The 15,562-nt window shown below is 33.4% G+C and overlaps 1 protein-coding gene across 2 annotated transcripts in view; it reads left to right on the top strand.

Annotated features, from left to right (window-relative positions):
* The first annotated feature begins 12,326 nt into the window (after positions 1 to 12,326).
* The window catches only part of UNG (uracil dna glycosylase), a 28,996-nt gene continuing 25,760 nt past the window's right edge, over positions 12,327 to 15,562 (top strand). For both annotated transcript variants that reach the window (XM_088981859.1, XM_088981860.1), the window contains exons 1-3: positions 12,327 to 12,924; positions 13,015 to 13,235; positions 14,245 to 14,403. In XM_088981859.1, the coding sequence (XP_088837985.1) occupies positions 12,666 to 12,924; positions 13,015 to 13,235; positions 14,245 to 14,403 (639 nt within the window). In that variant the 5' untranslated portion in view covers positions 12,327 to 12,665. The remainder of the gene's footprint in view (positions 12,925 to 13,014; positions 13,236 to 14,244; positions 14,404 to 15,562) is intronic.

Here is a 15,562-nt window from a genome sequence, read left to right as displayed (position 1 = left end):
ATCGGACTTCCTCGGTCTTCTGATGGATCTTCTTCGAGCTTCATGGGAACTCTACTTTTGAGCAGAATTCTTAATTTCTGCAGCAGCACCAACCCTTGTAATGAACAATTTGGCTGCCATAAATGACTAAATGCCTCGTCAAGCATTGGGTTCTAAAAGAACAGGCAGTCTTTGGTTCCATTGTACTTTGGTTTTGAAACTTTGCAACAGAGTTTCTGCTCCTGGTCTCGATGTCCTGAGTTCTTTGTGATAAAAGGGTATTTTAGAGATTTTTGAAAAATATATTAGTCATATGATGTCACATGTGAACAGTTTATGACGGAGAATAAATGATAGGGGGGGGGGTTTAGACAATTGTTATAAACAGTAGAGATACTTTATGACAATATATAAACAATAAGGGTAGAGTTAGTCAATTAGCTAAATCATAAAGGTAGTTCAAGAAATTTTCCCTTATTATTATTTTTTTTAATTTTTATGTGCAATGCACATGCACATTTACTAATACTGCCATAAAAAGTGGGTATAACTCCTCATAGCTTCTTGACGTTTTCATTACTAAAATACCCTTTTTTTGAATTTGGCTTCTTTGATTGTGAGAGTGTAAATTGTAATTTGAATATCAATTTTCAGCTCATTCTATTCCCTCCCATTCTCTCTCATTCAATCCTCTATTTAAGGGATTTTTGTTTCCCCCTATTAGATTCCATTAATAATTTATGAACGATAATTTTAACAATATAAAAGCCTATACTTTAAAACTGACCTAGAAATAAAATTGGTTTTTTACATGGTAGGTGAACACTTCAGCCATATGAATCAAAAAAGTGAATCCATGATGTCATATGTAGTGGATAAGCAATTCAACCATTTGGGTGAAATGGGCAAACCTATAGTTAATAAAATTTTTGATGGTAGAAAAAAAAAATTAAACACGTCTTTAATATTAAATTTTAATCATATTAAAAAAATAAATGTGGTAAACAAAAACTATTTTGACTCATGATGTAAAAGAAATGCATAATTTAAACTCAATCTGAAAATTAATGAAGTCATTTTTCCATCTACGTGGCAGATCAATGATCCAATCTTTTGGATCAGTTGGGCCAACCCATGATGTCACAATGAAATAATAAATATTTAAAAAATAATAATAGCCATGAAAAATAAGAACTATTTTTAGTAATTACCAAAATGGAAGACAAAATATAAAATCAACCCAAAATTTTTCTATCAAGGTGGTGGGTCAATGGTTCAACAATCTATGTCAAATGGACTAACCCATAATGTTAAAATTAAATAATAAAAATTTAATAGTATATAGAAATATAGTAAGTTGTAAATAATTTAGAAATTTTATAGAAAAATATAAGCACATCTCAATATTACAAATTTTTCATATTAAAAAATAAAGTGATAAACAAATTTTTTGTCTATGATGGAAACACAAAAATTATGGAAAAAAGAGATTTTATGTCCAACCATACCCCACTAACTATGTCAAAAAATTCAATGCTCCAATTAGCATGGTCATCATGTTAAAAGAGTCAAATGTTTTTATAGGCAAACAATTTGGTGATAAACGGACCCAAAATCCTGGTTGGAAAACAGGTCCACCAATCTAACCAATTGAATTGACCACAAGATAAAAAAAAAATATTGACAAAAAAATCAATGTTCTAAAAGTTGATTAGAACCACATTTCCCTCTTACTTAAACATTCAATTTATGATGCCATAAATTAAATAATAATTAAAAATACAAAACACATAAATATTATCAAAATTATAGAAATTTGAGCATGTCTCTTATGTTATATATTCATCATACCAAATAAAATGAGTGAAAATTGATAATTATTGTTATTAATGGTGAAAGTAGGTAAGGTATAACAAATAAAAAAGAAATTTAATGTCGTTATTCGTGGCATATTGACTTGGTCAAATAGACTAGCAGTTCAGGAATAGGTCAACTGGTTGTTGACCAAATCTTTTTTTTTTCACTTTTTGCAAGAAAGTAGTTTGAGTTAGAAACATGCTCAAAAATTTGTCTCAATGTAAGGTAAATCAAACCAGCTGTCCACTTGACTACAAATTGAAAATATTGATAAACCATGAAAATATTTGAAGCTAAGTCTTTAAGTCTTTAGGTTGAAAGGGAAAAAATCCACAAGTACACCATGCTTCAATTATTTATCACTGTTACATGGGTTTTGATTAGAGTACTAAAACTTTTATTATAATTAGCACCATCATCATCATCATTTAAAATTGATGCATGTGCATATTTATTAGTATACTTAAAATGACCATTCACTCAATAGACATTGTACTTTATGGGCCATGGGCCAAAAGTTCACACCCTAACCTATTTTAAGATTCTTGGTCTTTATTCCTTTAATTTATTGGTCTATTTTTCATTACTAGTAAGCATGCACATGACAATTTTAGATGATGATAATGATAGTAAAAATGTATCCAAAATTTTCTATAAATATGTACTTTTTATTTGTTTTTTTTTTTGTTTTTTATTATTAATTAAATGCAGATTACAAAATCCAAATTTGATTACAAAAGCACTTCATCTAAATATGTGATAATCGGATCGAGTTGTGAAGTTTCAATATCATTGACAGGCTTACCCACTTGGCTAGGTTCTTCTTTTTGTAATGTTTTGTCTTTTTTATGTATCTTTTTTTTTCTATTCATTTATCAATGTAAGATTTAAATAAAGGGAATTGAATGAAGTGAGAAGTAGTAGTTTAATCTACAATTTAAACCTCACAATTAAATAGGGACTAAATTAAAAAATGAGTATTTTAGTCAAAATAAATTTCCACAATCTTATTCATATTTTTAATAGTAGTGTAAATATAGAATTATAGATGTGTTCAAATTTTTCTATATATATATATTATATATATATATATATATATATATATATATATATTTGTATTTCGATGTGTAAAAAAATAAAATTGATATGTCATGCTTACTTTTTTTAATATGATAGCTGTATGATATTATACATGTGCCTCAATGTTTTTTTTTTACAAAATTTATGTATTTTTTTCATTTTTGTATTTTATATTTTATTAATTTTTAATTATTTATTTATGACATTAAATGTTGACACATTTGGCCCAAAAGTTGAATTATTTATCTTTGCCAAATAGTAAAATAATTCCATTTTTTGTTAGTTCTAAATTATGTATTTCATTTTCATTATCAATAAAATTAATTCATGTTTATTACACTTATTTTTTTTTAATTTGATTAATAAAAATATCATAAATGTGCCTAATTTTTTCTACATTTTTGTAATTTTCTAAATTTATTTCTATTTTAAAAATTTTATTAGCTAATTATGACTTCATAGGTTGCTCAATTTGATTTAAATGGTTGAATTGCTTAGCCTCCACTTGGATAAAGAATGGTTTTGTTATTGAGTCATTTTTTAAATATATGAGTTTATATTCCTAAAAATATTGACATCAATCTAATTAGTAGCATTTATTAGTAAAAAATAACTTGAGTATAGGATTTAATAAGAGAATATGGGAGTTAATACCTCAAGTATAAGACTAAATGAGAAGGGATTCAATGTGGTGAAAAGTAATAATTGAAGTTACATTTTAAACTCTTACAATTAGAGATGGACTAAATAGACAAATATTGGCATTTTAATATCCATTAAAGTTGAAATTAAATCTTTAATAAAATAACTTTTATACCCTTTCTTAAACAAAGAAATGGAGGGTAATTTTAGTCCAAAAAACTTCCACTCTACATATCCACTTTTATATATAGTATAAATAATTATATTTATAGTTATTTCTCCCCCTTATTCTTTTTCTTTCACATAATCAATGTACCTTAAATTTCTTTGTTACATTTTGTGGGTTCATGCTAGTTCCACCTAGTTTCCATCCCAATTGAGACTAACCCCAGCCAAGGGAGATGGGACAATAAGGTCAATCATTTTGGAAGTTGGAACTACTGGGATTGCACCAACCCCACATTCCAATCTTCCACCACCTCAAACTTATTGGGCATAAAGATATGAGGAGGTGGGGGTAGAGCTTTTAAAGTGTCTCCTCGAGAACAGAAACATATCTTAATTAATTTCTATTCATCTTCCCAATCTAATAGCAACATAATTAATTTTCTAATTGGAGTTTTAATTTAATGAATCCCCCAAGGAAATAAAAATAAAAAAGGGTAGGAAAAAAGAAAAATAAAAAGGAAAAATAGAAAGGAAATCCATATCAAAGGTATTCAAGTTACCAAAGAAAGAAAAATCCTAAGGCTCCATTTGGTTTGATAGAAAATAAGAGAGAAACAAAGAGATATAAAATAAAGTTATTTCTCTTTTAATTATTTTTTTATAAAAACAACCATGCATAGCCCAATAGGATGGCTAGTGTTGGTGGGAAGAGTCAACAAAATATAGATACCATGGAGGAGAGTAAGGAAATGAGGTTAAAAGGTCAACCATGTACCTAGCCTTTTAGAAAGAAGATGGGATATATGATGCTATGAGAATAAAGGATCAATCATTATCATTAGTACTTACCCTATTCATTGGTATATTCCTATGTCCCTTGACTACATATTGATTCATCATAAGGGATATATGAGAGGCTAGCTAGATTTTCTATTTTACTGGCAACCCACTTTTTGGATTCCCACTATCCATGCCTATAAAAATGGTTGAGAATAAAAATATATGACTAGTTAATTAAGTGTAGATTGTTGATCTTATGTGTTTTGATGATAACAAGCACATTAAATGAACTTATATTGTAAAGTTTTGCTAAGTGCTTACCTATGCTTCAATGTGAATCTGCACCATCACCATCCTCTCTCTAGCTGAACAAGCTCAAAGAGACCAACCATTAAGATTTTTCAAAAACTTAAAGAATTTGGAGCTTTTGATGACTAATTTTCTATAATAACTTGTCAAGGAGTCTATTGTAAAGCATTTTTATTGTATGCTTTAGGCATAGGGGGCCTTCCTATAATTTTTCTATTTGTAGGGGGGTCCTCTCTGTGAACATAGATTCACTCTTCATTTTGTTTCCTCCTCTTCTATTCTCTTCTCTTATTTCTTTCTTCTCATGTGAGTTATCTTTGATAGATTACATTGGTATCAAATCATAATCTGTCATAGAAATCCTTTTTTTCTCTTCTCATCTTCTACAACAATATGATTTCTTGAAGGGCATAGCACTATAACCTCCTTGGGACGATCAACTCTTATCTCTTTAGATCTTTCTCTTTTCTAGTCATAAGACAATTGCTTTTTGTTTGTGGGCATTATTTCACCTTTCAACACATGTAGAAAGGTTGTGTGACGTTCTAAGGAAAGTTTTTTGGTGTTCTTCGTGTTCAAGGTGGTTGATAACTATGTGAAGTCTAGTAGTAGTTCAACCTAGTTTATGCAATAAACAGGTTTGAAATTTGGTATGTTTGTTGCCTTCCAACCATTTGACTAAATGCTTCCTTAGTGTTAAAAAGTTTCCTTGAGTTGTTTGTGTGGTTGTTTGAGTTGGTGTGCTTCCTAGAAGTGTGTTAATTGTATGACTAGTTTTGTGACCTGAAGGTGTGCTGTTAATAGCTTGTTAAGCCATGTAAACCGATACTTTAGTTACATCTAATCACTTTGGAGGGAAAAATAGTGCTAATAGAAACATGGAGAATGTCAATTTCCTAATTTCCATCATCCTTATTAATGGATTAAATTCCTTAGAGTGGTCCGAAAGTATAAAAATGTTTATTAGAGCCAAGGAAAGTAGGGGTATGTCACTAGGAAAATGAAGAGGCATAATATAGAAGGAGCTGATTGTGATAAGTGAGAACAAGAGAACTATCTAATCATGTCTTGGCTTGTTTCTTCCTTTCAACCTTCACTTAGAAAAAAAGTTTCATGTGGGACGAAACGGCTAAGGAGTTTTGGGACCAAGCAAAATCAACATATTTGGAACAAAGGCATTTTGCTATAATCTATCAATTACAAGTAAGCAAAGGGACAAGTTTCTTACAACCTACTATTCTTTCCTCACATTTATGTGGAAGGAGTTGGATTAATATATGATTATTGACTAGAAAAATGATAATAATGCTTCTGCCTATAGAAAACTACTTTCTTAAGAAAGGGTATTTTCTTTTTTAGCAAGTTTGAATTTCATTTATAAATCTATCTAGTTTTAGATTTTGTGTAGTAAAAAACTCCCATGTCTTAAATGAATCTTTCTTTGGTTCAATCCAAGGAAAGTAGGAGAACGACTATGAATCATCTTGAGGCGGAGCAAGTCATGTTGCTAAGGGTGAAAACAAGAGGGGTGATATGCAAAAAAGAGGTGATTTTAATAAGGCTAAATTATGGTATACCCATTGCAGCTAAGAAAGGCCTTCTAAGTACCATGCACGATCAATTTGGATGTGTTCTTAGATAATTGGAGGAAACTTCTTTTACTCCCTCCATTTCATATGTAACAAGCTTAGGTGCCTATGCCAATGCTTTTCATATTTCATTCGTACTTTCTCAATCTCCTTTAGATCATTTATTCAATAGCTACAAACCATATGATCAATAAGTCTTCTATTTTCTCTTCTTATTGTGTATTGTCTAGAAAAGATAAAGATAAGCTTGCTGATAACTCTTTCTTTTCCATTGCTAGATAGGGAGTTGTCTCATTTCCTATTGGGTTAAATTTGTATGATGTTTACCGTGTTCTAAAAATGACTATGAATATTCTTTCTATTAGTTGTATTACTAAGCCATTAAATTGTTTTGTACATTTTCTTCCTGATTCTAGTGTGTTTCAGGATTCGACTTTAGGGAGAATGATTGGTAGGGGACATATGATAAATTGACTTTACATTTTAGATTTAGTGTCATTTATAAAAGCACTAGTTTATTGAGTCAGTTGAGTCTACAAAAGAGTTGTTCTAATAAAGATGAGATTTATCTCAGACATTTTCATCTTGTTCATTTATCTTTTGATTACTTTAATTGTTTGTTTCTAGACTTGTTTAAGTCAGTGTCTCTGTCATCTTTGGAATGTTCTACTTGTCAATTAAGTAAACTTTAAAGAAGCTCATATCCTCCTATTAATAAAAAAAAAGCTGATTTTTCTTTTCACATTGCACATTCTAATGTATGGGGTTTTTGTGCTATTGTTGCGGAAGGGGGATATCAATATTTCATTAGTTTTATTGGTGATTATTTACACTACACATGGACATATTTACTTTACTCTCATGATGAAGTCCCTAAAGTTATAAAAACCTTTCGTCGTATGACATATACTCAATTCCATATTGGTATTCAGATTTTTCATTTAAACAATATAAAGGAGTACTTTTCTAAGGATGTTAATGCTTCTTATTTTTTGAATAATGTTATACTACATCAAGGTTATTGCCCTAAAACACCAAAACAAAATGGTGTTGATAAGATGAAGAACAAACATTTATTGGAAGTGGCTCATGGTTTACTTTTTCAAATGAATGTTCTAAAACATTTTTAGGCTAACTCTATTCTCATTGCTGCATACTTGATAAATTTCATGACATCATGTTTTTTGTAGTCTTAAGCCCCACATCAATTGCTTTTTTTTCCTTCATCCCCGTTGTTTTACATTTCTATCTGGGTGTTTGGTTGCCAATGTTGTGCTCAAAATCTGTCTCCTATATCTAATAAGTTGGGTTCTTGTACTATTTCTTGCATGTTTCTTGATTACCCTACTACTCATAAGGGGTATAAGTATTTTGACCCTATGTCTCAAAAAATCTTTATCTCTATGGATGTTACATTCTTTAAGTCATGTCCTTTTTTTTTGTCCCACCTAAGGGGGAGAGTAAAGGCATACTTTTTCTTGTAATACCTAGTAGTGTTATAAAAGTCCATCATTAGATTAGCTAGTGAATACAGGTGTGGCACCATTTGTTGTGCAACCATTGTCATCAGACTTTCATAAGGCAAATCCTTACATTTGTCATCCTTTAGGTATGCTTGAACCTACTTTGTAAGGGTGTGAGAACTTGAACCAAACACCCTATTGCCTATTTCACTTCCACTGATTCTTTGTTTCCTAGTTATAATGCTTTTATCTTTTTGTTCATAATGTTTTTATTCCAAAAAGTATTGCAAAGGCATTGGATTTACCTAAATGGAAAGCAGATATATGTAAGAAAATTAATGCCCTTCATAAAAATCATACATAGGACTTTATTGATCTTCCAAAGGGAAAGAAAATAGTAGGTTGTAGGTGGATATTTATAGTAAAGCACCAAGTGAGTTCATTGAAAGGTATATGGCAAGACTAATGGCAAAAGGGTTCTCTTAGATACATGGTGTGAATTATAATGAAACTTTTTTTCTCATTGCCAAGATGAATTTTATCCATGTCCTATTATCTCTAGCAGTCAACTTCTCATGGTCATTTAATCAACTAGATGCGAATGATGCTTTTTTGAATGGTGACCTCTATGAAAAAGTGTATATGTCACAACCTCCTAAATTGTAAGTACATGGTAGCAAGGATAAAGTTTATTGCTTGAGAAAGTCTCTATATAGTTTGAAGCAATCTTCAAGGGCATGGTTTAAGAGGTTTCAACAGTGTTAATGTTAGTTGGTTACCATTTTGATTGTGTATGTGGATGATATTATGATAACAAGAAATTGGAAAGAAAAAATTCAAGAATTGAAGGGATTTCTTGCCTCATTGTTTGATTAAAAGATCTTGGTCCTCTGAAATAGCTCATTGGCGTTGAAGTTTCTTAGTCTAATAAAGGCATTTTTATTTCCCAAAGGAAGTATACCCATGATTTGTTGAAGGACACTAGGAAGTTCTTTTAATAATATTTTTCTTAGAAGACAAAAAGTAAACTTTCCCAATAAGAAAAATGTTAAGATTCTTAAGTTGTATGACATTTTTGTATAGGTTGAAAAGTTATTTCAAAAGGCAAAATGAGAAGCCTTCCAAAACAAGAGAAACATTGGAGAGACCGAAAAGCTGATTGAGTATAAAAGCTTGAACTCCATGTCAAAGTGACTAGGAGTTACAATTGGAAAATCAATATGAAAAAAAAGTGCTTTGATTTGAATAGTATTGTAATTTGAAATTTATCTTAAAGAAAAAGGAAGAGACAAATTGGTAAACCTTAAGGTGACATCCCCTCTTCAAGGCATCCCTTCAAGCAAGCGAGTTCTATCTTTTTGAGCTCAATAATTTTAAGATATAATTGGTAGCTTCAATCCAATAAACAGATTACTACTATGCATTGTATTTGTCTATCTTTTGCGAAAATTGTAAGGAGAAACAAGAATGAGATTATTCATGTATGCATCAAGATTAGTTGATGGGGAAATGGTTTGGATTACACCTATGAAGCTTATTTAGTTGAGGTAAATGGTTTAGTTGGTATTGGTGAAACTCACTATTTAATAGATTGCAAAATGTCAAGATGGTTATCTTAGGGGTAGGATGTTATCCTAGGAATGGCTGAACTTGTACAAGTCGTGATGCCATTTTCTACTCTTCTATCATTCTTTCTCAACCTCAACTTCATTGTAAGTGCATGATTCAATATATTCTTAGATTTGATTGAAAAGGTTTGAAACTGAGATTTAAGTGTCCAAATATATACTAAATTACTTGCTTGCTTTAATTGTTCAAACAATTGATAGGGATTGGTTAATTGAATATCTATTGCTATCATATTTGAGTAGATTATTGTCTTTCATTCCTTAACATCAATTGAAGCTAAACAAAAGACCAACTTAAGTGTGAAAACTTGCACAATTGAGTAACCCGGTTCACCCCTCTTGGGTTGCAAACTAAGCACCATTTTAACCATGAAAGAATAAAATTTAAAATTTAAAATAAAATAACGAGCATGTGGTATTGTATGCAAACAAAAGTTAATGGATTTATCTTAGAAAATAGAGGGGAAGTTTAAATATTTGTCAGGTAACTTAGGGAAGGTTTAAATATTTATCCCTTGAATATAAAGAGATAGTGGGCAAAGGTAGGATAATCATTTCCAGTCCAAACCAACCCACCCTGACAATTCTAGGATTGGGCCTAGGTTTTGTGTTCAAGCTCGATCGGCTCAGGTCTGAACCTGCATCAAGCCTACAAATGTATATGTTATTTATACATAATTTATGTGCTTACGTTACTTTATATTTTATATATAAATATTACTAATGTCCTTTTTAGTATGATTATAATTTACTGCGGTTTATCAATGTCCTTTTTGGTAATTGTCTTTCCATGCCTTCTTGAACTAAGATTAGAATCTTTTTCTATATGAGTAACCTAGGATTAGAATCTAATAGTTCACTTTCCCATGCGATACATTTTTGGGTAAAATACAAAAACCTCCCCTGAAGTTTTTGACAATCATGAAAACCTTTCTATAGTTTCATTGTAACATTCCCCCCTTAACTTTTGAGAAATTCGACAAAAACCTCCCTATAGTTTCATTGTAACAAATTCCCCCCTGAACTTTTGAGAAACTCAACAGAAACCTCTCTTCCTCACTGACCCAGACCGAGACGGACAATGTTAGCTGATGCATCGATTTTCTTAAATACTAATTTTACCCTTATGTCACTAACACAGATGAAAAATGCCATTGACAACCTGCGCAGCAACGACACTGGTGCCATCACTTTTGTCCAGATCAAGGCACGTCTTTGCATTATTCCTTCTCATTGGCTAGGTCAAAGTCATTGTTTGGTGAGTATTGGCCTCTTTGTTCCTCATACAAGTTCCAGATTTGAAATCCAGAGTAAAGACATTTCTTTTGTTATAACTTTGCCATGTGATCTCTAACAAGAGACAGAGAGCCATATTCCAGTTTGTCAAGTTAGCATTTTACTGAGCATATACACTATTTCCGGTCTATTTTTTGGTTCTTTTCTCATAAAATCTCCTTTGCACAGCAGAACAATCTATTGGTTTAGACCTAATCGAACAACCAACCGAGCTTATGAAATTATCGATTTTACCTTTTTTTTTAATTTGTTCTGGATAATTTTAAATTGGAGAGGTTCGGACGAGTCGTGCAGAGAGGGAATGAGTTTTCACCAAACAAAAGCAGAGGAGCCCTGGAGGGTTTAGAGTGTTGAGGAAGCAGAACCACCACTGAAAGAAAGATAAGCGTGCATTTCTGGCTTAAAGAGAAATCCTTTGTGATGGTTGGTGTTTCAAAGAAGCTATTGCAAGCAATGGTTTGAAGCAAAACCGAGCTCCGATTCATCATGGGTTTTCTTTGAAAGTGATAGAGAAATTGAAGGAGATGATTCTGTAAGATTGTTTTGGGTTTTGTAGTGGTTCTTGAGAGAAAGACAGTGTGTTGGAGCTGTGAATTGCTTCACTTCTATTCTTCTTCTTCCTTTTCCTCTTGCTTATACAATATAATACTTCATCTCGTTCTCTATTTTGAAGAATGATTAGTTCTCCTTTAAGAAAATTGTGTTATGAGGCTTGGTGTTTTAAAGAAAGAAAATGGTTTCTGGGACAGAGAAGATGAGAAAGTGAAGGGTGATGGAGGAGAGGCAGGTGATTAGAAACTAGCTAGCTTGCAATACCATATATATGCTTGATAGACCCTTGAAGATGTACTCAACTCCATATATATGCTTGATAGATTATGCCATTCTCCGCTAAATGATTTGATTCTCAGTTCCTTTAAAAAGGCATGAAAACTCAAATACAAGGTCTCGTACATGAAAATGTAGACACAGAGGTGAATTGAGCTCAATGGAATCTTAGGCTAACAAATTAAATGGAAATGATTGAAGATTCTGAAATTTTACGACAGATGTTTGGGCTTAAGTGGGAGAAACAAGTGAGGATCCCCTCTTTCACTCCATGGGCCGATACGACACGACACAATTGAGGGTTGTGTTGGTGGTGGTCTGATCCTGTCCAATACGATCCAAATATTTTATTTTATTATTATATATATAAACAAGTGTATACATCAAAATTCATATAAAATAAAAATTTAAGATATTTTTAATTTATGTTAAAATTTTCATTATTTTCAAAAAAAAAAAAGATGGCTTGGCCCGGCCTGACCCAAGACTCGACCTACAAACTAGCCTGGCCTGTGGCACTACATGGGCTTGCTTGAACTTGGGTCGTGGATCGTGTCGGGCCGACCCCTCAAAATATCCCAGGAAAGGAAACATAACTTGACTCGACCAATGGGCCAGCATGGCACCGTGCCAGCCCAGTGTGACCCGATTTACACATCTAGGAAGAGTATAAATACTGAGGGTCCGTTTGATTTATAACTGGAATTGGAGTCAAAATCCGTTAGAATTGGAATCAGTTGGATTGGGATTCTCGTTCCCAAAGGAAGGGAAAAGATGAGGGAATGGTAATTCCGCTAGGATCGAGAGTTGGATTTGGATTCCGCCGAGCCGAGATTGAACCGTTCTTCCAAACTCCTATTCCCACGAACCAAACGGACCCTAAATTACTAACGTCACGGGACATGAGAATTGGGAATCGGTAACCTTCCTCAATCGAATCGCGTCCCAAAATTTTTACTTTCCCGCCACAAACCGTTGGTGGGGGAGTGGGATTTGCGAGTCTCTCTCTTCTCCCCTGCTCTGCGTACTCACCTGTCACCACGATCATGGCTTCCTCCAAAACCCTGATGGAACTCTTCCAACCCGCAAAGCGATTAAAGGTCTGCGAAACCCCAGCTTCCAAAAATACCATTTCCTCTATCCGCCATTCCACCACCGGCGACCACAACATCGCTGACAGGACCGGAACCGACTCTCCTTCCACTCTCACCGTCGAGCAGAAAACCAGGATCGAGTTCAACAAATCCCTCGCAAAATCGAAACGGAACCTCAGGATCTGCACCGAGAGAGTCTCTAAATCCAAAGGTATTTGAAATTTCTAGTGCCCTTTCTCTTTCTATGCTCTCTATGATCATACGTGAAAATGTAATCTAGCTTTGGTTTTGTATGTGCCAGCTGAAGGGGTGGATTATGTGAAACTGGAAGATCTTTTGGTGGAGCAAACGTGGTTGGAAGCTCTTCCTGGAGAGCTGCAGAATCCCTATGCCAAGAGTCTATGCAAGTTTGTCGAACGAGAGATGCATGGCAGTGTACCGATATATCCGCCTCCGCATCTGATATTCAATGCTCTTAACACTACACCGTTCGACCGAGTCAAGGCTGTGATTATCGGTCAGGTATGACTTACATTATTCAGAAGATGGTACCTTTCTAAGTTGTAAAGCCTGTGGAGCATTCATTCTTTGTGGGGAGGGATAGCCTGTCTATGCCCTAGCTCTTGTATAAAGTTGTATATTATTGTTCTAGTTTAAAATAATTTCTTCTTTGTTACTGATAAGAAAAAGTAAAAAAAAAAAAAGGCTGTGGAGCACCGGGGCTTCATCCCATAAGCTCAGGTCCAGAATCCACCTTCATGTTCCCACAACCAAGCAGAGCCGCTTCAATGCCAAAAATGTTAAAAGAAAAGTTTAATGAAGCAAGGATAATAAAAAAAGGAATCCATCGCAAAATTTTGAAGGAGGTTTTATTAGTTCTTACATTATCGTAGCAAGTTAGCTAATCATAACTTCGTTAATACTTTTCTTGTCTTAGATCTTTGAGTTATCACTTGATGCATGTATGAGGAGGATCAAGGACATGAAACTTATAAAAGAGTCAGATGAACTTGCTTCAGTTATGTCTTCGATGTTTGGGAAGTTCCAATATGATTCAGAAATTGTTATTTGGAGAAATTTAATTGCCACCAGATAAAGTTGTATATTGTTCATGACTTTGGCGCCCAAGAGCTGGGTATGAGATTGAAATAATAATGATGTAAAGAGTGAAAGAATGACTATTGTTGATTTACTGATGGAAACCTCTAATTTTGTTACCTGTTGCATATCATGAACATAGTCCTTGCATGCTATAATTATACCAGGATTTTAGTAGCTACTAACCTCACATGCAGAACTAGGGCACATTGTGTTCCCCAGAGGGCCAGAACTAAAATAGATCTTTTCTCGAACTTTGGTTTTAATTTGTTCTTCTTGACATCTAAATTAATGCATTCAGATTTCAGAGTCATGATGGAGTGAAGAAAAAGGAAATATTGTGGCTATTGCATGCCTTTGGGTTGTACTTGTAGTTTCTATATTGATTAAATAAATAATTACAAATTGTTACAGTGGTATTTTTTCTTCTCAGGACCCCTATCACGGTCCTGGTCAAGCAATGGGTCTTGCTTTCTCTGTGCCTGAGGGAATCAAGGTCCCTTCAAGTCTGGTTAATATATTTAAGGAACTTCAGAAGGATCTGGGTTGTTCAGTTCCATCTCATGGGAACTTAGAGCGATGGGCTGTACAGGTAAAAGTTACATTTTAGTCCTTGCATGCCTCCTTTTCATCTTTCAGACATTTTTTTAATGTTTACTGCCTACATCTTTGTGTTTTAATATCACTTCCTTATTTTATTTAGAAAATTGTTGCAGCAAATAATACTACGAGGAATACTTAGCAGAGATGTGATTGGTTGAGTTAGAGTTTATGTTTCCGTGGTAAATAATTATCTTACATAGGGTCACAAACAGGTGTTCTGAGCTTTAGAAAACACAGAAGACAGTCTATGGATGCTAAAAATGATAGGGATACAGTCGGCTCCACTCTATTGCAAATCAAATAGTATTGGAAAGCCTTTGAACTTAATATTTTTATATATTGATCAAGCTTTGGAGGTGTTTAATGGGGTTGATGATGAATTGGAGGGGGTCTGGGATGGGTACAAGTACATTGTTGACATAATAGGGAAAGAGTTGGTAATTTTAAGGGAGCCAAGGAGATCAGGTGCAGGACTGATGGGATATGCATCTTTGTTGTTTGTCTATGATACATTGAGGGATGTTGATAGGGAGGATGATGGGTATTTTTGTTTGAAGACTGAAAGGATGTAAATGTGATTTGGAGTGAACGCACTAGGTTGATAACTGAGACTAACAGCTATTATCAGATTGATATTTAGGGAAGTTAACAGCTTAAACAGCATTCACAAGAGAAGTTTTTTTTTTTTATCAATAACTGAATTTCATTAGAAACTGCAGCTTGAACAGCATTCATAAGAAGCTGCAGAGGCTAAGAGCCAAAATAAAAGATTGGATTTGTAACAAGGAACACTTCGGAAGACTTGAGGAGCAAAAAGTGAATCTAATCTCTATGATAGAAGAGTTGGATGAAAGAGAGGCCCAATCTAGAATGGAGGAGGGGGAGAGAGATCTGAGGGGACAATTGAAGGACCTAGAAGAGGTCCTACTGAGGGAAGAAATAAGCTGGTGGCAGAAATCGAGGCATAGGTGGATTAAGGAAGGTGATGGAAATACTAAGTTTTTTCATGACGTAGCAAATGGGAGGAGGAGAAAGAACTTTGTGTCTAAGTTAGAGGTAGGGGGGGGGGAGGCATTCACTAATCAGGATGATATTGACAGGAAGTTTGTGGATCATTTCAAATCGATTTACAGAAGACCCTTGGAAGA

The sequence above is a fragment of the Nelumbo lutea genome, chromosome 4 (assembly GCF_056320005.1).
Source record: "Nelumbo lutea isolate HS-2025 chromosome 4, American lotus-T2T, whole genome shotgun sequence".
NCBI lineage: Eukaryota > Viridiplantae > Streptophyta > Magnoliopsida > Proteales > Nelumbonaceae > Nelumbo > Nelumbo lutea.
Note: the sequence above shows the minus strand (reverse complement) of the source record. Positions and strands in the feature narration are given on the sequence as shown.